The sequence below is a fragment of the Poecilia reticulata genome, chromosome 23, assembly GCF_904066995.2.
Source record: "Poecilia reticulata chromosome 23, P_reticulata-male-v2, whole genome shotgun sequence".
Taxonomy (NCBI): Eukaryota; Metazoa; Chordata; class Actinopteri; order Cyprinodontiformes; family Poeciliidae; genus Poecilia; species Poecilia reticulata.
The window spans coordinates 16,039,705-16,061,406 of record NC_088852.1 but is presented as its reverse complement, the minus strand read 5'-3'; the positions used below and the strand labels follow the sequence as shown (position 1 = coordinate 16,061,406).

At 40.3% G+C, this 21,702-nt stretch overlaps 3 protein-coding genes across 7 annotated transcripts in view; 1 reads left to right on the top strand and 2 right to left on the bottom strand.

Moving 5' to 3' along the window:
- Positions 1 to 1,620: 1,620 nt before the first annotated feature.
- scaf11 (SR-related CTD-associated factor 11) lies at positions 1,621 to 16,220 on the top strand. 3 transcript variants are annotated; one of them, XM_081603992.1, is made up of 15 exons: positions 1,621 to 1,720; positions 5,842 to 5,878; positions 6,081 to 6,226; positions 6,317 to 6,394; positions 6,943 to 7,022; positions 7,108 to 7,187; positions 7,268 to 7,305; positions 7,962 to 8,032; positions 8,123 to 8,248; positions 8,659 to 8,750; positions 9,052 to 11,580; positions 13,540 to 13,880; positions 13,969 to 14,142; positions 14,226 to 14,345; positions 15,197 to 16,220. In XM_081603992.1, the coding sequence occupies exons 1-15, from the start codon at positions 1,685 to 1,687 to the stop codon at positions 15,290 to 15,292; spliced, it is 4,044 nt and encodes a 1,347-aa protein (XP_081460118.1). In that variant the 5' UTR covers positions 1,621 to 1,684; the 3' UTR covers positions 15,293 to 16,220. The 3 variants fall into 3 exon arrangements, with proteins under 3 accessions (XP_081460118.1, XP_008399625.2, XP_081460120.1); XM_008401403.2 differs by lacking the exon at positions 1,621 to 1,720 and adding an exon at positions 2,297 to 2,488; XM_081603994.1 differs by lacking the exon at positions 1,621 to 1,720 and adding an exon at positions 2,512 to 3,473.
- A 1,068-nt stretch (positions 16,221 to 17,288) lies between these two features.
- The window catches only part of LOC103460955 (sodium-coupled neutral amino acid symporter 2-like), a 35,628-nt gene continuing 31,214 nt past the window's right edge, over positions 17,289 to 21,702 (bottom strand). Inside the window, exon 23 of one of the 3 annotated variants that reach the window (XM_081603945.1) lies at positions 17,289 to 17,784. In XM_081603945.1, coding sequence (XP_081460071.1) covers positions 17,643 to 17,784 — 142 coding nt within the window. In that variant the 3' untranslated portion in view covers positions 17,289 to 17,642. The remainder of the gene's footprint in view (positions 17,785 to 21,702) is intronic. The other 2 variants (XM_081603942.1, XM_081603944.1) reach the window with 2 other exon arrangements.
- LOC108165871 (sodium-coupled neutral amino acid symporter 2-like) lies at positions 17,682 to 21,033 on the bottom strand. The gene is made up of 8 exons (XM_081603964.1): positions 20,951 to 21,033; positions 20,426 to 20,512; positions 20,260 to 20,338; positions 20,072 to 20,192; positions 19,856 to 19,956; positions 18,383 to 18,507; positions 17,963 to 18,294; positions 17,682 to 17,806 (listed from the first exon to the last, which is right to left on the bottom strand). The coding sequence occupies exons 5-7, from the start codon at positions 19,938 to 19,940 to the stop codon at positions 18,079 to 18,081; spliced, it is 426 nt and encodes a 141-aa protein (XP_081460090.1). The 5' UTR covers positions 19,941 to 19,956; positions 20,072 to 20,192; positions 20,260 to 20,338; positions 20,426 to 20,512; positions 20,951 to 21,033; the 3' UTR covers positions 17,682 to 17,806; positions 17,963 to 18,078.

Sequence of the window (21,702 nt, the reverse complement as noted above, 5' to 3'; positions counted from 1 at the left end):
AGCATTGATTGCGCAAGAATGGACGGCTATCAGTCAGGATTTGGTCCAGAAGTTGATTGAGAGCATGCCAGGGAGAATTGCAGAGGTCCTGAAGAAGAAGGGTCAACACTGCAAATATTGACTTGCTGCATTAACTCATTCTAACTGTCAATAAAAGCTTTTGTTACTCATAGTATGATTGCAATTGTATTTCTGTATGTGATGAAAACATCTGACATACACACATGAAAACCAGAGGGCAGCAGATCATGTGAAAATAAAATTTGTGTCATTCTCAAAACATTTGGCCATGACTGTACTCTATGACAATGGCAGTGCAAATTGGATGTGCTGTGCTGTGCTGCAAGCATTATTGCCACTAGTTTGTCATATAAAAATACTGTGCCTTTTATATCGGTGAGGTATTTTGACAGAATGGCTGATATCCAATATTAAATTTTCCAGCTAATTTCGGCCTGGGCTGATAATATTGTGCATCCTTAATTTGAACACCAGGGATGCTAAGAAGACTCTTACTATTCATTAATGAAGAATAAAAATGGCACCTTTCCATATGTTCATTCGAATAATATGCCACTACAAAAAAATTTTGATTTATTGCTACTTATTCCAGTACATTGTCCTCCATGTGTCGGTGATGAAGAGCGTGGGCACAAAGACATGTCAGTGCTTGTTGGTTGTTCATGCTTTTCGCAGCTGGAAATATTTACAAGTGTTTATTTTTGTTTCTTCTGCAAGTATATGAAACGTGGAGCAGCTCTCATTCAGAGACATTTAAATCATAGACCATGTAATAAACCTTCTAATTTTATACTCATGCCTCTGAAGTCTCTAACCTCTAGCTAAATCTCTCAACATGGAGTTCTTGCTGATCTGGAAATCTGCTCCCACAGGCCTGATAGTCTTGGCAGGGAATCTTAGCTACGACTATATAAGGAAGGTAATGATTTCAAGCAGTTAATGGCCGTATTGCTGCTTAGTCCTCTGATGTGATAGCTTTGTTGTGATTGATCAACAAAGATTCAAGTTTGATTGCACCAACTGATATTGGAAGTCTCTTGTTATTTTCAGAGTTAACCCTTTAACTCTGTCTTTTCTCTTTATTTCATTTCTATGTCGACTCATGTCACATGACTTCGAGTTGAACAACAATTCAAGCAGAAGACGTCCTCCATCTGCTGATTGACTGGTTGTAACAGGTTGCGGAGAAGGTGAGGACATGATGATGATTTGATCAGAAGGTCTGATTCAATCATGTGTTTAGATAGAAATGTGTGTCTGATCATGAGTTGGCTCACCAGCATGACGGAAACAAGACAGCAGCGCTGGACCTATCAGGAGAGGGAAGACACAGAAAATCCTGCTGAAATTCCAGAGATTTAATGAAGCCGAGTTTCCTGATGCAACGGGGGAGGGGCAGGGGGGGGGACACCAGAGGACGGGACGCAGATCATGTGAAGTAGGTCCATCAATAACAAACCAAGCATTGCCATAGAATCTTATGCTGAAAATCCACCTGTTCACGGGTCAGAAGTTAAATGTTAAAGAATTTTAGAAACATTATAGAAAAACCAGAGCTGGTTTCTGATCCCAGATTCAGATTCTATAGATCAATAATGTCTCTGATCATCCCAGGTTGGATCTCCTGAGCCTGTAAACCTCCACCTTCAACACCACCAGTCAGATGGAGGAAGATAAGAGAACCCAGTTGAGAAAAAAAGTAAGATTCATATCTACACAATATAACTAAACATTTCAGATATATAGCTGCAGAGAGTTGAGCTGAAAGTTAAAAACTGGTTCTGTCTGTTGTCCATGTATATTTTCCTCTTTAACTCTGTTGTCATTTCTCTTTATTTCTTTTCTATATCAACTCATGTCACATGACTTGAGTTGACTAGCAATTAAAGCAGAATATCTGCTCCACCTGCTAATCTGCTGGTTGTAACAGATTGTGGAAACAGTGAGAACGCGATGATGACTTGATCAGAAAGTCTCCTTCAATCATCTGTTATTTAGACAGAAATGAAGGAATGTGTGTCTGTTTTGTGTGATGATTCTCCAGCATCACTGAGCTAAGACAACAGTTGGAGAGAGGACTGAGGAGACACAGAAAAGATCCTGCTGAAAATCCCGAGATCCCAGGTTGGGTCTCCTCAGCCTGTAAATATTTAGATTTAGAAATTATGAGACTGTTTTGGCTCCATATAAAACTGCCCCTTTTCGTCCTATCTGCAGCCTGAGTTTGCGTAAACGAAACCAAATGGATAAATCCACATATGATGTAATGCTCACCGCTTCCAATAGGGGGTGCCAGAAGCGAAACTTTTGCAGCTAGACTGCAAGACATGTGGCTGAGACTTTCTGAAATCTATGCCTCATTTTTCGCTAAAAATACTTCCCGGATATCTTCATTCGGCCGAACAACACAGCAAGGACTTAGACGCTAAAAACACAGCATAGAATTTAGCCTCAGCTCTGTTCAAAGGTGAGTAGCGATAGTATACATTAGCTAACCGAAGCTAGCTGCTTGGGAGCTACAGGCGACGTAAGCAGGTGCTGTTGTTCAAAGCCGCTAGCTTTTAGCTGTCTCCTAGCCAGCTAGCTAGCTCCTGACCTTCATTGCAGCGGTTGTGGCTAATAATAAACAGTATTCCGGCGCTCTGGTGGCTGCACTAATAACACGGAAATAGCTTTCAGAAGACTTTGGTTGTAGCTAGCTGCAGTTATCCTGCTATCCAATAACAACCATGTTGTTACCGTCGTGTTGGCACAAGTTGATGCTAATTTAGTATCCCCAGACTGGAGGCCGTGCTCACCAAAACAGCTTTTAAAAATATGAACTGCAAACCTATATCACACGCTGGATCTCGTTTAATACGTTTAGGTTTAGTTAAACATTTGAAGTTTGGCCAGAGATTCAGCAGTTAGTCGATTGTTATAAATGGCCTCTGACTAACTAAGTTGGGTTGACAGTTGAAAAACAAAGCTCAGCAGTGGTGTTGACATGATATCAGCGGAGTGGATGAGAATGTCTTTAGGCCAGAGCATCAGGCTGAGTCAGTGTGACCTTAAATGGTTCACTTGGTCAGATTTTTATATTAAAATATTATATGAAAAACGAATCTGATTCAATCCCCAGAAGCACTCTATGCAAGATGAGTGAGTTTATTCGCTCATTGGCTACTGATGGGCTTGTTTACGGTGATTCAGACATAGAACTCTCTGAACTCTCCAAAGAGAACTTGGGAGTTGATTTGATCTTAAATCTAAGCAATTGTTGTTCGTGTTTCAACACAAAGTGAGTGACAGTATCAGACCCTGAAATGATTTCACTTTCATTTTGATTCAACAGCATCCTCCGTTCTTCAAATGTTGGTCCAACTTAACCTTTGATAATCAACCGTTTTCTCAACGAAGGGATCCACTGGAACCTGACTATGTCGACATGATGGATGAATCATAAATAACCAGTAACTACAAAATAGCATTGTCAGCAATTTCTTCCTCGGACACCTCTTTAAAACTCTAGATGTGATAAAATAGAATACATTTCATTGTCCTTGACGCAAATACAATTTCCACCACACCCTTAAATATTTCTCAATTTTTGTTGTTTTATCTCACTTAAATGTTTCAAACTAACAAATAAAGGGATTTAAAAAAAAAGAGTAAATACTAAATATGGTTTTTCAAATGATGTTATGGATCTAGAGGAAAAAAAGCCATAAAGTAATCATTCGCTCAAGCCAACAACTGCTGTACCAGCCTTCAACTGGCATCAAGCATTTGATCAAGCAGTTGATCTTTGTTGTAGAGGATTGTTGTTCTAAAGTTGAGCAGCTTTTTTTTTCATGCCACAGGATCTCAGGCGGATTTAAGCCAGACTTTGATTAGGCCACAGGTTTTCGAGCTGTCTGGAGGTGGAAATTACTTTGAGTATTTTCCCCGAGTATTGTGGCAAACGTATTATAAAGACGGTTTTCAACACCTCCAGAAAATGTTTTTCAAGGCTTAGTGTTCTTTCCAATAAACAAGAAATTATTACCAATTACAATTTCATCATATTTTCATTGAACTAAAACCTGTTGGTAGTGGGCAAATCAGTCCCATATATAATTTTCTTTCTGTGATGATTAGTCATCAAGGTAGGGTCCCACTGGTTCTGACGAGCTTCTGTGCAGATTGTTGGCTTCAGGCTGAGTACGTTTGCTCTCATTATGCTTTATTAGCTACATTAGCTGTGTGACTTTTCACATTTCACAACTGATGAAGCGTCTGTCCCTGGATGTGGACCTGGGTCTGATCATAGCCACAGTAGGACGGAACGAAAGCCATCTTGACACGGGAACTCAGACAGTTGTAGCAACAGGATTAAACTATTATTAAACTGCAAATGGTTAAAAAGCTAGCGTTGGCTTATCCTGTCCGACTTACTTACTGACATCTTTGGGCTTTTCCTGTTCCTTTACCTCGTTGGCAAAATACTTTGGAGTAATGCTGGAGTAACGCTTTTGTAAGGGTTGAATGGCTCTTCTCCAGTCTACTTGTAATGTTGCTTGTGTTTGAGCCGTGACTGTTCCCACGAGCCTCTGCAGGAAGATGAAAATGTCTGTTTGTATTGATCTTTGGCACAAATGAGAATCTTTGACAACCCTAGTTTGTAACATTTCCCAGACTGACGATATCAATGACTTTGTTTCTCATCTTACTAAATTTCTTTAGCTACAGGCAGGATGTGTTGCGTTTTGAGATGTGTTGTCGTACTTCGTGTAGTCAGATTCTTTTTCAGTAATTTCTTGACTCTGCAGGTCTGGAAGTCTGCGTGCTCCTGGATGTTGCTGGTAAAACTGAGCTCAGTTGCAGAAAAATGGACAGTTAGTTCATAATTGAACAAGTGGTGCATTTATTTTCTCAATACATGAAATCATCATTTGAAAACTGCTTACTAAAATGGAAGTCTGGCAGTAAAACAAACCAAAACAGGTCTTAATAGGGGCAAACAGGTTTTTTTCAATAGTGTGTAAATAAAACAATACAAAATGTTCAAAATAGGTTAAGGTCATAAATTCACACGATTAAAGAAACTCTTGGTAAATGGTTGTAAAATAATTTTTTGTGTTTTACAAAATGCCAAAAAGTTAAAATTATATGGTTTTTATTGCATGTGTTTGTGTGTGTGTTTGTATATTTATATATATATATATATATATATATATATATATATATATATATATATATATATATATAATATTTCACTCATGATGTGCAGTGTTGCCTTTAGACAGAAAGTGAGTTGTTTTAATTTTTATTAATATTATAGCTTTTTGATTAGAGATCAACAAAAATATAACAAGCTGAAATTCTTAAATGGTCAGACTAGCTTCTCGGGTAGCTAGCCTGCAGCCACTGCTTACAGAAACTACATGGTAGTTTCTGTCATTTTAAAACATTATCTGTTACGTGACTGTGTGTTTTTCAAACCATGCATTGTCGCCTTTTTTAGCCAGCTAACTGGCAGTGCTATGCTAAATGTTTTTGGCCTATTTCAAGCAGTTCAAGTAATCCTATCTCAGCAGGATTATTGATCTGCTTCAGTGAGTTATTAAAGAGACATGAAACACACTTTACGTCACTTAGACCTGACATTAAAAGCTTGAGTTGTTGTTTTACTGGTAAAGACAAATCGCACAACTAACTCCTGTTAAACTGAGCTGGAACCATGGACAGCAGTGGAAGTTGTCAATATTGTTTAAACCCACCTGGAAAATTAGCAGCAGCAGTTTGATGGATTTCCAGCCGAAAACTTTCTAATCTTTACATTTATGTCGCCATGATCAGGACCACCCAGGGCCGGACATGACTGGAGCTGGAAGTGGTGAGATGTTTGGGTCTTTTTTTTTTTTTAAAAAGTAAAAAATCTATAAGTCCTTGAAGTGGATTGTTGTTATTTTTTCAAGTATTAATATAATCTGCTTTTATATCAATTGAATAATTACATATAAATGTGTTTTTTTTTGTTGTTTTTTTTTTGTGCCGAGTGATTCTTAGTTTAGCAATCCGTTGTGCTGTGTGTTCAGGGGGCCAGGGCCCGTCGGACGGGGCCGACGGCGAGGAGCCAGAGAAGTGTCCGGTCTGCCTGGGCGCGTTGGTCGGAGGAGAGCTCGCCATGCCGGACAGCTGCTGCCATGTTTTCTGCCTCAGATGCCTCCTCACATGGGCACAGGTGATGCTTGTGCAAACTAACACACATTTTGTCACTTTTCTCTGTGTGAATCGGTTAGAAAATTCAGGTGTCTTTGCTTCACCATGGCAGATGTCTTCCTCGTGCCCTGTGGACAGAAGACCATTCACTAATGTTTACAGATGGGACGGCCACCTCGGCCTCGTGCAGGTCAGCAACCCTTTAACTGCAGTACTCTCTGGTAACTTCATAACACTGTTATGAAACTGAGAGCTAGTTTCTGTTTGACCTGAGCAGATCAAGTGTCTGATGTGATTCAGATAATATTTGTGGAGGTTGAACAAAAGCCAGGTGGTTTTAATGCGATGCTGACTTTCTCTGGATCTGAACAGGATGAGTTGCTTTTTGAGGTCTTTTGACCTACTTCATGTTTAGAAGTTTTATTGAAGAGATTTCTTGATACGACAGGTCAGGCAAAAATTCAGATTTGTGCCACTTCCACATGTGAAACTAAATTGGATACGTTTTTGATCGTTTTCAAGGCGCGGTCTGAATGGTCTGAATGCGTTATAATCCTGCCAAGCCTTTATGTAGTGGCTTTAAATTTGTGGGTCTTTCTGTCCCAAGTTTAGTCTTCAACAAGTGAAATGCTCATTTTGGTTCAAATCAGCTTAAAAAAATGGGGAAAAAATAACTCATTGGTAAGGTAGCAAATATATTTTGATCCATGGAAATGTTTTTTTTAAATTTTTTTTTAGATTCCTGTAAGGAGGCAAACAACTCAAATAGAATCTGACATTTGCTGCTGTCGAAAACCTGAACAGAAACTCTGTCTCAAGTGAGTTCTCCTGACACATTCTGGTGTTTGACTAAAGAATAATGTTTCTCTTTAAACTCAAATGGTATTTCTTTTTTTCTTATAGAAACAAGCCTGCTAGGAGATTCCGGCAGCAGAAAATGGAGAGGAAATCTGACGTCAAAACAAGAGGGCTCGTGCGGAAGTGTATGTTTTTATTTCAGAAACGTGCCTGAACCTGAACGCCTCGTCTTTATGACAACTGACTTATCAATATCTCATTTTAGGTAACGACGAGGAGCCATCTTCTCTAAACAGAAAAAAGGTGCGCTTCTTCATCCATTTCTACTGGAAACACGTTTTTGCTTTTGTGGTCTGAAACTTAAAATGACTCATTTAAATCCAAATAATCTGAAATTTTGATTATTATTATTAATGTAGAGGGTCATTAATAAAAATAAGCCTTATAATCCAGTAGAGTCGAATAACTGGGAAGGTTTCAAAATTCTCCATCTGACGCACAAAACTCTGACGAATTGTAATATTATTTCCGATCACGTCATGGCTTTGAGGCACAAACAAAGGAGGGGTTTTGTGGGTAGCAAAACCCCTGCTGAAAATACTTCAAATTATTTAACTACTAACAAGTAACTCTGCTACACGAATATGTCGCACAGAAATATTAATCAAAATCAGTGTTTGGTCTGCTTGTCATTTTGAACACAATTGTATCCGAGTCTCAACCTTGTCTGTGACCTACCCCAGCAATCACAGTCCTGGATTATCCAATCAATATTAGCGACTGGCGTTGTGTGGAACATCTATTGTTTCTGAGCATGGCCTGTCTTGCTCTCAGGGGTTATCACACTGCTGGGTAAAACAAAATCCAATATCCAGTTGGTCTTCCAGAGTTTCCTTTACTCTTGTTCCAGTTTTAGCATCTTTGTTTGATGTGCTCGGTGTTCCACATGTCTTATCCAGGTGAGGGGAACAGAGTGCTGCGCGTGGTCTCCGCCCCCCTGCGTCTCTGTAACAACACCAACTCAGGACGTGTAAGTCCCACCGCTGGCTGTGGGTTTGTAGCTTTAGCATTGTATACGCATTACCGTTTTTATTTATTTATTTTTTTTCTTGTTCTGCAGTGCAGATCCTGTGTGGCTAGCAGAGCACCTAGCATACGACACTGGAATCACACAGTGCAAGCTGCAGGCGCAACAATGCCCTTGGCTCTCCTCTGCTGCTCCCATTCCTGCTGACGGACCCCCAAGGTAATGAAACTGCAGGCTACCCCTGCTGTGAGGAAGGTTGACCTACAGTGATTCAGTTGTTCTTTAATTTTCACTGGCTCCTCAACTTCATTTGAAAGCTTCAGTGAAAGTTGTACTTTTGTAGCTTAATGAATAAAATCAGCTGATGGTATTGTGATGTTTGACACTAAAGCACATTTCTCTAAAAACACTAACACTAGTCTTAGAAAACATAAGCATTATGAAATATGCTTCTGTAGGACTTCAGTGATATGAATTGTGATTCTTATTTAACTGCTCAAATTTTTTTGCATAATTTCATATTTTCAAATTTATTGATGTATATTGACACTCTCATGAAACAGTGGAGAAAATTGTAAAAAATAAAGCAATACAACACTGTCCATTTACGGCTTTGTTGCATTTTGCAGGCGGCGTTTTCCAGGTTGGAACAACTCGTCTCCATTTGGTCTCATCTCATCTCCTTTCACCCCTTGCTTATCGTTTAGCTCGAGTAGTTTTGGTGAGTAACATCTGATGTTTTGGAGATGATGAAGAGCTAAAAGTTCTTTAGAAATCACATAAATACTTATTTATTCTTGTCAAACTCTCCCAGGAACAACATTTTTAATCTCTTAAAAAGATTAAAAATGTTACTACTATTCCAGTTAGTCTATTCCAGATGCATGCAATCCTGGTCCTTGGGGGTAAAATGTAGTGTGCCACGGGTGTAATATTCTACTAATTCCAAACAATTGCCCATTATTTACTGTGTCTGTTTTGTACTGTCCAATAAGGATCAACTGTTGTGTTCTGTCTTGTAGTATTTCAGGGTGTTGTCTGCGCTGTCACGTGTCCTAAAGGAGGAGAGAAGCGGGGCAGCAGATCATCAACATCTAAAGCACCCACCAAAGAGCCAGAGTCTCTCCCCTCCAGAAGATCTAGACGCAACACTAAAAGTCAGGAAGAGACTCCGTCAGACTCCAAATCCCCAGCACAAGCCAGTTTGTCAGACTCTGATTCTTCCGCCGGCCAGTCCTCCAAGCTGAGCAAACCTTCTCCAGCGCCAACAAAGAGGAAAGGGAAACGGGTGACAAACAGAAAGGCCAGTGGCAAACGGAAAGCCACAAGAAAAAACAGCAGTAGTCCACCTGTAAGTGAGGAAGAGGAGGATGGAGATGGCAACATTGAGAAGGAAGAACAAGAGAATGCAACTATAGAAGACATGGATATGAACAACTCTGACCAGCTGCAGACTGCTGAAAATAGCCTCAAAGAAGAGTCGAATGGATGCAACTCTGCTGATGAGCAAGTAGACATAAGCTCTGCGAACGGCGTTAAGCAAAACAAAGAGGTGACGCAAGAAGAATCTTGTGAAAAGCAACAAGAAGAGACAGCTGGCGAAGAAAAAAATTACTTATCCTGTTTTACGGACTCAACTCAGAACAGTCCTGTTTCGACCTATGAGGAAAGCCACAGCCAAAAAGATGAGCCTGTCAGCCCTGTTTCCAGCGCAGATAGAGAGTTTGGTGAAAGGACTTTGCAATCTCCCCCTGACTCTCAAATGACCCTGCTGGAAGACCAGGTGTCTCTTCAGAGTGACGAGAACATAGACCTGGATAATAAGATGGAAATGTGTGAATCAGTAGAGGCGTCCTTACCAGAAGAATATTCTAGTGAATTAAAGGAGGAAATGTGCAGAGATTTGAAAGAGTCCAATTGCCCAGCTGAGAGAGAATCTGACAAAAACATAGCCGATGAAGATGTAAACACATCTGAGGACAGTGTTGGAATGCCTGAATCAGAGTATTCAGAAGTCCATAGTTCTGTAGAACAGGCAAAGGAAGATCCTGCACCCAATGAAGACATCGTGACCAAAGAGGAAGTCTTAATGGACTCTATCACCCAAGAGGAGGGCATTATGAAGGAGGACTCTGTCACCCTTGAGGAAACCATAACCAAGGAAAACTCTACCGTCATAGAGAAAGTGGAGAAAGACTCTACAACTCAAGAGGGGGTTTTAACAAAGGAGGAATTTGTGGCCCAAGAGGAAGTCACAACCAAGGAGAAATCTCCATGCAAAGAGGAAGCCATAACAAAAGAGAATGATTCACCAAAGGATGATGTCAAGTCCAACAGTGATTCCACGCAGAGTTACGATTGCACAAATAAGGATGACACAAACATTGTCCCTATGGACTGCAGCTCACCCACAAGTGAGCCTGGGAGCAGTTCCCTTCAGGAACTTGCGAGTGAGAAGGATTACAATACTGACATAGTAACTCCTGCTACTGCTCCCGAAACCCAAGTCAACAAAAATGCCAGTTCCAAGGCACAAAGGGAGAGAGAAAGGAGTCAAGAGAGGAAGAATGGCAAGCAGCGGCGCTCTCGCTTCCACTCGCCATCCTCCAAATGGTCGCCTCGGAGAGAGTCAAGGAGGGAATCATCAAGACGCTCACGTTCAAGAGAACGTGATGACATGTCCTCGAGTCGATCGTCCCGCGCTCGCAGCAGAGACAGAGACAGGGAGCGGGACGGAGAGCGAGACTATTTCAGGAGGGATCGCAGCCGTGAAAGGAGGAGAAGACGATCCAGGAGTCGGTCGCGATCAAGGTCTCGGTCTCGGTCACGATCTCGGTCACGATCTCGATCAAGAACAAGGTCTTACAGGCGAGGGCCTACCCCTGAACGGGCAACATCTAGAGAGCAGTCTCCCCAGAGGAAGGAGCGTAGAGGAGGCTGGAAGTCTGGGCATAGTGGTAGCTCTGGTTACGAGGGTCGAAGATATCAAGGAGGGTCTGGCCGCTTTGAAAATGGTGTGTCTTTAGAAAGCTCTCATGACAGACAGACTTGGTCCGAGAATCCTGACTGGGTCACAGAAAAGACTCGGGGTGACGCTGAAGACAGGAGCCGCGACTCAGGGTTCAGCAGTGGTTCAAAGTGGGAAGACCAGCGAAGGGGCAGCGGAAACGAGGGAGAATCACGTGGACGGGGGGGTCGTGGAAGTTTTGACCGTAGTCGAGGCACAGGACGGGGCGGTGGCAACCGCAGCTTCTACAGCCAACAGGATGAAACGCCCGACACACGCTGGCAGCCCAGAAACAATTTCTCAGGTACAGGCAACAATTCAGGGAACGACTCCTACAGCCGCTTCAATGAAAACCGGGGCGGCAGTCGGAAGAAAGAGTCGGAGCCAGGAGACTCCATGATCGACCGGTCGGGATGGTCCTCAGCATCCAGCTGGGCTGTGAGGAGGACGCTGCCTGCAGATGTGCAGGATTATTACTCCAAGAGGGAGAGAGGAGGAGCCAGCACCTGGAACCGACAAGAGGATGAGCAGCAGGCACCAGCAGGTTATTTCTAGACCTTTTGCTCTATACTTGGAAAAGCACAATCTCCTACACTGTGTGCACAATTATAAGGCTTATTTTTATTAATGACCCTCTACATTGCTGTAAGTTACTCCAACATTTTAATAAACCCTGAAAGTGAATGTTTAAGAAAGTAAAACTAAGGTTTTGGTTTCTCAGGAGAATATTTACATGCACAGAAACACAATTTCCCATGTAACTTTTTTTTTTCTCCAACAAGTTTTTTGCAACCCCGTTGTCTATTATCAAAAAATTATTTAATGATTGTGTGATTAAGGCCCAAATTAACTCAGCAATTTAAAAAGTTCTGCACCCCTAAAAGAGACTTTTGGTCATTTTTGACTATTAAGTGTCAGCTAAATGTCTCTTTGCCTAAAGGAAAAAAAAGGTTGCCTAATAATTACGCACACCTTGATGGTGAATGTTGACCTCCATAGGCCACACCCTTCCATCATTACACAGATACACACCACCTGCTACACTTAAATCCATAAAGCATTCAAGTCTATCCAGCTTGGAGTTGGAAAATATGCCAAAAAAATATTCACTTTCCTAATAATTGCGCCCAATGTATATTACATAATATATTTGAAACGCTAGTTACTTAAATTCTGAGCTGAGACAATGTTCTACCATGACAAGGAATGAAGGTAGGAACCAGGATTTACTCTGGAGACTGCGAGCAGAAAATGGCTGCAGCTACAGAGAGTAAAAGATTTTAGCTAATCGGATTTCTTTCATCATTCATGAAATGAAACTCGTATAGATTTGTTGCACATTGAAATATTTCAAGCCTTTATTTCTTGTCATATTTTAGTTTATTGCTAACAGATAATAGAAACCTGAAATTTATTGTCAGACAATTAGAACATGTGAACAAGCGGCTTCTTCCCCGCCTTGTTTATGTAGTCCAGGATTGTCTTCTGGAATCTGTCCAATCAGCAGTTAGTTTTCCCATGACTGTATGTCCCCCTCTGACCCACAGAGAAACCATTTTGATGCTCAGGAAACCTTGGCAGGAGTAAATTAGCTGATTAGGGTGTAACATGAGTTTCTGTTGTTAAACTTTTTTTTCCCACAGTATTCAAAGTTTCTGAGACACTAGATTTTGGGTTTTCATTAACTATAAGCCAATATCATCAAAATAGCAAGAAATTAAATCTATAAATATTATACTGTGTGTAATAATTTCTGTATATGGGTTTGACTTACATTGACAAAAATTTTCTACTTTTTCACGATACTCAAATGTTTTCAGTGTCCTTTCCATGTTACAATAGTCTTAAACTTCCAGCAGCAGCAGCTCAGTGTCTGGATTGCCAGTGCTGAGATTGGCTGAGTTGCCTGGCAACTAGGGGAGATAAAAAAATTAAGTCAGTTTAAAGATTTTGATGCAAACAAGTATCTTTGAATAATTAATTTCTGTTAGTATTAATTGTGACTCAATATCAAGATTATTTTGATTAACTTATGACGAATATATAAAGGTTCCTCTGCAGTCTGGAAGAGCTTTCCTTCCTCTTTCATTTATTTATTTTTCCCTTTTTTGTTTTCTTGTTTTTCTCGTTTATTCTTCCTTTCTCATTCTTTCTTCTTTCTCCTTTTCTCATTCTTTTTTCTGTCGTATTTATTCTTTCCTTCTTTGCTTTTTTCTCATTCTTTTCCTTCAAATTTCTTTTTTTTTCTAATTTGTTTCCTTCCTTTGCCGTTAATTTTTTCCTTGTGTCCTTACTACTTGACTTCCTATCTTCCTTCTTTTTAATTTGTTCTTTTGCTTTCTCCATTGTGCCAATAAATAATTAATGGGATGAATTCATAGTGAACTCAGGTTTTTCCTGTTTTCAAATGGACATAAGGACCATAAGGAAATGTCTAGTAATGTATATAAAATGTGTAGAAACTGTAAAATAAAATTTGTTTTTCTCCATTTTGTGCTTTTAGATCCACCAAAGAGCGACCCTACTCCTCCTAACCCACAGGTTGTCCCTGCTAACGCACCGGTAGCCGTTTTGAGCGTCCTTCCTCCCCCTCCTCCTCCTCAGCTCGGTGTCCTCCACCACCCATACCCATTGCAGCGCCCCCTACCAGTCAGCCTGCAGCCCGCCGCCACGTACCCTATACCACCTCAGGTGCCCATACACCTCCACCCCGCAGTGCCGCTGCTTCAGGTGCCCACCGTCACTGCCCAGGGCCTCCCTCCTCCCCCACCGCCGCCGCCCCCCATGCAGGCCTCTGGCCAGAACGTAGCAGTTGCAGCTCAGCCTGACGGGCACTCGGCTCAGGTACGGTAACCATGGAGACGGCAGCTAACTTCAAAATGCAGTAGCAAGTTGTGTCTATTTGAATGATAAAAATTCCGTATGACTCCAGATGGTGAGCACGGTCGTAGGCTACAGCAAACCAGCCCTCCTCCCCACGCCGACCAAAGTGGGCGTGGCCACAGCATCCCAGGTCCAGCCGGCTCTCAGCCAGGCGCTGCCGTCCTCCACCACCCAGCCCGGCCAGCACAGCAAGGCCCAGGCCGACAGCTCCAAAAAAGAGAAGGTACCCAACAGGGCTCTCTGAGCCAGTACGGACGAGTTCAGCTTCCTGTCAGCTGACCATGTCACTTCCTGTTTGTGCTGCAGAAACAACAGATACAAGAGAAGGCTATAAACGAAGTGAAGACGGCCATGAAACCGTTTTATCAGAGGAAGGAAATCACAAAGGAAGAGTACAAGGAGATCGTCCGCAAAGCAGTAGAGAAGGTACACACACACACACACACAAGTTTGTATTTCTAACAATTAGGAACTTAACTAGGAAAGCTTAACTAATGAATCATTTACAGGGGCATGTTGGGAGGGGGGGAACGGTTACAGGGACACATTGGGGGTCAAACACAGTCGGATCCAAAATGGCATCTAACTTTAATCAAACATGTTTATACTGTGTTTATTCAAACTCTTTCAATTTCAACTTCAGCTTTTTTTTATGGGGATTTTTTGTGATGGACTGCCAGTCGCTTAACAAACGATTATTAATAATATTGTATTACTAATTATTATTATTATTATTATTATTATTATTATTATTATTATTATTATTATTATTATTATTATATTAATGTATTAATGTATTATTGGTCATTATTATATTAATTGGATAAAAATTTTGGATCATTTTGCAGAATTTTTATTTAATCACTTAAAACTTTATATATATATATATATATATATATATATATATATATATATATATATATATATATATATATATATATATATATATATAATATTAGAAATAAGTTGAAAGATTAAAATAAACAAATCAGTTAATTTTCTTAAATAAGAAATAAACATTTTATTGCCCAAGACGTAGTAGCAGCTTTCCTTTCGTGATCGAAAAGCGCCAGTTGTGCCAATGGCTTCGCTGTTCCCTAAAGCACCCATTGATGTCCCTAAGTAGGACATCAGTGGGTTGACCAATATATCAACATGGAAAAATATACTGTAAACACCCTGCCCCCACCAAAAACAGCCTAAATATTAAAATGTTTAGTAACTAGAATGGGATAATTGCAGGAAATCAGATCGGATTTCTTTCTTTTTCTGCTCAGGTCTGCCACAGCAAGAGCGGAGAGGTGAACTCCAGCAAAGTGGCCAACCTGGTGAAGGCCTACGTGGACAAATACAAACACGCCCGGAAGAAATGAACCTGCAGGGAGCGCCGGTTTCCCCTCCCAAACCCGTTCTGCTGATCCGATCAAGTGCAATTTCCTCCTGCTGGAATCTGGCATCCCGAGCCAAGCGACGGCGGAGAGCCAGCGTTTTCCTCCTTTTTTGATATATCTTATCTACCTTTTATTGAATGAAGATTTGTTTTCTATAGATTTTCATATTTTGTTAGAAAATAATGAACTGATCATAAATTGTAATTGCAAGAGCCCTTTATTTTGCTTAGATCATGGGACTTTGGGGGAGCTGCTGTAGAGTGCAGAGAGATTACTAAAGATGCACTCTGAAGAGTGTGGAGGAGAGCATCCTAATTTCATAGCTCGAGTCAATATCAATGTTTCTTTAAAAACAAATCTGTAATATTTCAACTGAAAGGTAAAAAAAAAAAAGTGCTTTTGTCTTTAATAGTTTCTGTAGCCCAATGAAAGGCCTGCAATCTGAGGACTGTGATTGTAATCAGGGCTCTGATTGGATCCAAAGTCAGATGCCTAATCAGCAGAGAGTGTGTCTGGGGGTGAATGTGTAATATCAGTGTGTGTGTATGTGTGTGTGTGTGTGTACATGAGCTGTGCAAATTGTCTGGAACGTAGTGGAAAAAAAACTAGATGCTTCCTGCTGTGCTGTGTTGATCAGAGGGTACCTGTTGTAATTGCAGCTCAGAGCCACAAGGTGGGGGTAGCGCTTCTGGATTTGTGGGAACCCTAATGCTCATTAAAAAATTTATGTTTTTGTTTTGTAGGAAAAAAAATGTGTTAAATTGTCTGAATGGAAACCAGATTGTTGGACAGCGATAATAAAATGTGCAGAAGGGATTCCATATAACATGTTTAATTAGATCCTCATCATTTAAACTTGGATCTTTTGTCCTGGAAGGCTAAAGATCTAAATAAAGTTGATTTCACCTTATTTCTCTGCCTTGTATGTTGGGTTGGCTTCAATAGAAACATTCTTTAATAAGTTAGCATAAGTGCAGTAAATGATGAAAAAGGTAATTAAGGAAAAAAAATTCATTAAAAGTTTGGTTTACATAAATAATGAAATGGATAAGATCAGGATTGAGGTTAGTGGGAGATTCCCAAGGGAATAGTGTTCCTAGTGAGCATGCTAGTGTTTGTGACAGCTAACTGGACATTACAGAGGACCGGTGGTCAGGACAATTGTCTCCAATGTAAATTAGATACTCCCGACCCCACTGAGGGACAAGGGTGCAAGAAAATGGATGGATGGATGTAAATTAGATAAAGGAGATGATTGGAAAAGAGCAGACTATTTCTTGACCCACAGTAGACCTTCTATATTAGTAGGTCTGGTGTGAAGAGCGCCATCTGATGAGTTAGCATAATAAGTCAGAGACTTTAAAAAGCTGAAAAAATGTCTCTGCTCTGGAATTCCAAAAATGATTAAACATGCATTACATTTTTAAGATATGAAAAAATAGAAAACCTGTCATCTGAGACCAAGTCAAGATTGTCCCTATAGGAAAATGCAATGAATATCCAATACATGATCAAAGGTTTTGGAAAGTGAATATTGTATGCAGAAATGTTTGTCACCTTAGAAAAACATAAAACTGAGCATAGTTTGCTCAGTTTACAAAGATCCAATGATTTCCACAGGTCTTGTTCAAAATTTCATTTTTAGATATTTGCATAAATTGACTTGTTGGACCAAGTTGTATGACTATGTGGTTTGATTCCTCTGTAGTTGAGGAATTTGAGCCAATCAAAATCAACTGAAATAGTGTCTGGTAAAGTTCCTTGGCATGACGTTCCCTCATGAAGAAATCCAACTAGGAAAGGTTGAGATTGGAACTCCAGCTAAAATATTAGAATTTAGGATATCAAGGGATGTCTCTCTCATCTTCAGATCACCAAGCTACACTAATCCTCCTAACATTTGAAAATAGAGGCCAACATCAGACATGATGAACACAGAAAATGGAGGTTCAAAAGGTAGTACATCACTTTATTTACAAAAACGTTAACAGCATTTGTATATATATAAAAAAAGATGACTATGGTATAAATCAGTCTCAGCGGGCCGTGGAAAATCTAGTCGGGCCAGCTTTTCTGTAGCGGCACTGAAGTGCTTTATAAAAAATATATTAGATTTAAAGTTGCTATAATTTTTTATTTACAGTCTTAAAAAATTGGCAACTAAATTATGTATATATATCCAGATGATATTGAGCACAAAGAGTCTGACACCTTAGAACCTGTGTAAAGTTACAGGAGTTTAGGGGAAATATTAAATAGGTGCTGTTTAACTGAAAGCTGCCTTTTAGGATTAGGATTATTGATATTTCAGTACATTAAAGGAACAAAAACTTTACAATAAAATTGAAAGAAAATAAACTTCAGCTCCTGTCCACCAGCAGAAGAGTTGGAGCCTCAGTGACCTTGGTCTTTCATAGAGTTCATGATCCAGTCGTAGATGATAAGAGTCATGCAGCCAAACATGACAATAAATCCTATGATCAAGAACGCCACAGCCTGGTGGAAGAAATCATTTCATAGTTAATGCATAGTTTCAGTTTGTGAATAATTTCATAGATTCATTTATAAAGCTTTCCTTTTATTACAACTTAAAATGTTTTGGCATCAGATGTGTAGAAGAATAAAAGACATAAATGTTAAATAATGTCTTACCATAATTTTATGAACTGATATCAATGACTCTTTCTTAACCAGTTTGATATAGAGCGCCGAGGGCAGGATGAAGATCAGCATTGCAGCAGCAGAGGCACCTGGAATGAGGAAAATGGCTAAATGAATCCCAAAAAAGCCAATAATGCTCTGGCATGAAGACATGTCAGTAACATGTGGAGATACTTTCCAATAAAGCCAAAAATATCTCTGATGCTGGGAACAAAGATGACCAGAATGTTGGTTCCTGCTAGCAGGATTAGGGTGATGATAGTGTGACGGATCCAGCTGAAGTCTTTTCCTGGGAACAGCAGGTGGCCGACTGAGGTACGAATCTGTTCAGAACCAGACAAAGATTAGCTCAATGGATTTCATAGTCTTAGTCACTGACTGGATCATTAACAGTAGATCCTCAATACTTACAGGGAAGAGCACCACAGGAACTGTGAGTGTGACAGCGGCCAACACAGCCAGGCGAACAACCAGCAGGAGAATATCGTACTTGTAGTAGTTTGAGTAGGTGTGGAGCAGCTCAGGTCCCACATGGACTGAACAGAAATATGACAGAGATCACTCCAGTTAAAACTGACAAATGACTTACTTCTTATGATTAAGACAAGTTTAATTTAACTTCAGCTTTGTATCATCCAATTATCAAACAACATGTTAACACAAAAGAAATAGTGTACGTAATACTATACCCTTCTTCAGAATCAATAACTGCACCTTCTCTACATATCTTCAATCACAAGGCATTCCCCAGGGCTTGGTGCTTGGCCCTCTACTCTTCATCCTGTACATGATGCTCCTTGGTTCCACTTCCACTGCTATGCCGATGAGAGGTTACTTCACACTGACCTGCTATCATTGATGCTCTCAAACTTTCTCAAACTCAACTGTGACAAGCCAGACATCATTGTCATCTGTCCCAGATCCCTTATGGAAATCTGGGACAGACCCAGAGTAGTCTGGGACAGAGTGGATAGAGTAGTTGTCTTGTGATCGGAAGGTTGTAGGTTCAATTCCAGCTTCCTTCTGCCGCATGTCGATGTGCCCCTGGGCAAGGCACTTAACCCCAAATTGCCTACCAATCTGCGTATTGGTGTGTGAGCGTTTGTGAGTGCGAATGGGTGAATGTGACTCTAGTGTAAAATGCTTTGAGTGGTCAAAAATGATTGGAAAAGCACTACATAAGTTCAGACCATTTACCATCAACTTCAGTTTCACCACTGACAACACCACTTTGTTTCACTCCACTTACATCTGCAGCCTTACAGTCATCTTCAACAGTAGCCTCTCTAGTATAACACATCAACCACATCGTAAGAATTGCCTCCTGTCATCTAAAAGTTATCGCTCATCTCCACCCATCACTCCCCTTCTCAGCTGAACAAATTCTCATCTGTGACTTAATTACTCACCTCCAGGCTTGATTACCATACCAGCCTACTTTATGGTTCATCGTGGAAAGTCATTGATTCAAGACTCTGTTGCTGGCCAACCAAACCCCATGCTACCTTATCAAGCTGCTCCACTGCCACACTCCTTCTTGCTCCTCTGATGCCACTCAGAACCAAGCACCAGACCTGTGCGGACACAGCCTTCCCCATAGCTGCTCCCTCCCTCCCCAAACACCAATCCACGTTCAAGTCATATCTCGTAACACACCTTTTCAGAACAGCTTTTTATGTATGTCCTGTTTTATGCATATTGTGTGTGTGTGTTGTAATATGTATATTTTGCAAAATACTAGGATATGTTTTTTATGTAATAGCTCTATTGTTTTTCCAGAGGTCAACAAAAATAAAACCACATAAACTCTCTCCATAATTTTATCACAACTGGTGTAATGAAACAATGTAATATGTTGTTTTTAAATCTTATTGTGTATCTTACTGTTGAAGGTGAGGTATCCAAAGAGGGCAGCCAGCAGGTACATGATGAACATGACCAGGATGGAAACGTTGGCCACATTCTGCATCTTTCAGCGTGAGCGGCTGGTCAGGGAAGGAGAGTTTTATTTAGACACCAGACCAAACTTTAAAGAAATATAACACTGGTTTAGTTTAAACCTTATAGTACTTTGAGTTAAATCCATGCAGCAACACTTACTCTTTGAGCTCCTCATACCGGTGCTGCCGGTGTTGGCCATGGCGAAGGACAGACCCAGGATGCCGCTGCCCATGATGGCGTTGCCCAGGTTGAAGACGGACATGCTGACGGAGGCATTGTGCTAAGAAGAAGAAGACACAGTGTTATCAAAAATGTGTTAAAAAAAAGAATAAACTTCTTCAGCTTACATATGTAGTTTCATGCTTTTTGCCTGCGTCATGTTTAGGGAGGAAGGTTTGACCGTCTGCGTCTAAATCAGGGTTTTGCCTTTAATAGAAAACAGGAAATTGTGTGTTAAATGAGTTGAGAATACTTAAAAAGTTGTTTATTGAGGACATTTAATACCAGTCCCACCCATTGAGAAGATGGTCAGGGGACAGAAAGTCATCGCTGTTGGACCTGCTGCTGTCGTCTTCTCAAGGAGCGTCTGTCATCTTAGAGCTGAAATGTCAAATTGTAATATTACATTTATTTTAATTTATTGTGATAAGCATGAATTGGACATGTATCTTTTTTGTAAAGAGCCTCGAGACAGCAATTGTATCTACTCAAAGCATACTTTAGATCTCTAGATTTTGTCTCAGTTTAGACCAAATAAATCTGCCTGGTACAAATAGGGTCTAAACTTTGGTCTCGTTCACATGTAGGTCTTTGTAAAACAAATATTTTAAAAAATATATCATACACCTGGAATTGGTTTCTGAAATTAATGGGGTTGCCTGAGGTTATATATTTGCGATATTATCATTATATTTTTCAGAACATGTCAGTGTTGCCTAAAACAGGTGCACAGTTTGCACGTGGTCAAGTAACAAATGATGCTTTTTTCCAAGAGCAGTAAATAAAAAACATGCAATCGAGCTAAAATAGTTTTCTTACCTTTACTTGAAGTCCTTAAAATGTTTCCTGCTGATGGAAAAAGAAGAGTTCTGCTGCTCACAGTTTTCCCACAAAAACGACTTCTTGAAAAATAAGAAGTGAAAGAAACAGAGAATTTAAAGTCATGTGATCTGACTGGAAAAGGATTAGAATTTAACTAATTGTTCAATAAATAACCAACACCTCTCAGATCTCTGTTATTCACTGGTTACTGGCAAAGTTTGACATTAGCTGGCATCCAGGGGCGGGGTCAGGGGATCAGGGGGCGGGGCTTCATGTGTCGTCACTACTGGAAACAGTCAAAGAACCAAAAAAGCAACAATTAATGAGACCACCGACTAAACTGACTTAAAATATGGAACAAAAACAATACAGTCGTCATACCCTTGTTTTGTTTTTGTTTTTTTCAGTGTTTGTGCATCTGATTCCTTTCTGGGTTTTTTTGTGGTCAGCTTTAGCTTCTGTCTTTACTTTCGTCAGACTCTTAGTTGCTGTTTATTATTGAAAGTTAGGTCTGATAATTCTCGTTTCTCTCCCTCAGTCTGCCTTCTGCTCTCCCCTCACAGCTGCACCTGTTTCTAATTAGTTTAGTCCATTGACTAGTAGCCGAGCTTCTATGATTTAACCTGCTCACTTTCACTCAGTCCTCGCAAGTTCCTTCCCTTTGCTTCATGTTACCCAGCCTGTTTACTGGCTCCCTGTTTTTTTTTAAATTTCTTTATTAAAATGTTATTTTGTCATTTTATATCTCG

Bases quoted from the DNA above. Each gene is read 5' to 3' on its own strand.
- LOC108165871 (XM_081603964.1), bottom strand. From the start codon at position 19,940: ATGCAGAATGTGGCCAACGTTTCCATCCTGGTCATGTTCATCATGTAC. The intron at 18,508-19,855 runs GTAAGATACACA...ATTTCTGTTCAG, and splicing joins TGGATACCTCACCTTCAACA to TCCATGTGGGACCTGAGCTG. The intron at 18,295-18,382 runs GTAAGTATTGAG...GGTTCTGAACAG, and splicing joins TTCCTGTGGTGCTCTTCCCT to ATTCGTACCTCAGTCGGCCA.
- scaf11 (XM_081603992.1), top strand. From the start codon at position 1,685: ATGGAGGAAGATAAGAGAACCCAGTTGAGAAAAAAA. The intron at 6,395-6,942 runs GTCAGCAACCCT...ATTTTTTTTTAG, and splicing joins GCCACCTCGGCCTCGTGCAG to ATTCCTGTAAGGAGGCAAAC. The intron at 14,346-15,196 runs GTACACACACAC...TTTTCTGCTCAG, and splicing joins TCCGCAAAGCAGTAGAGAAG to GTCTGCCACAGCAAGAGCGG.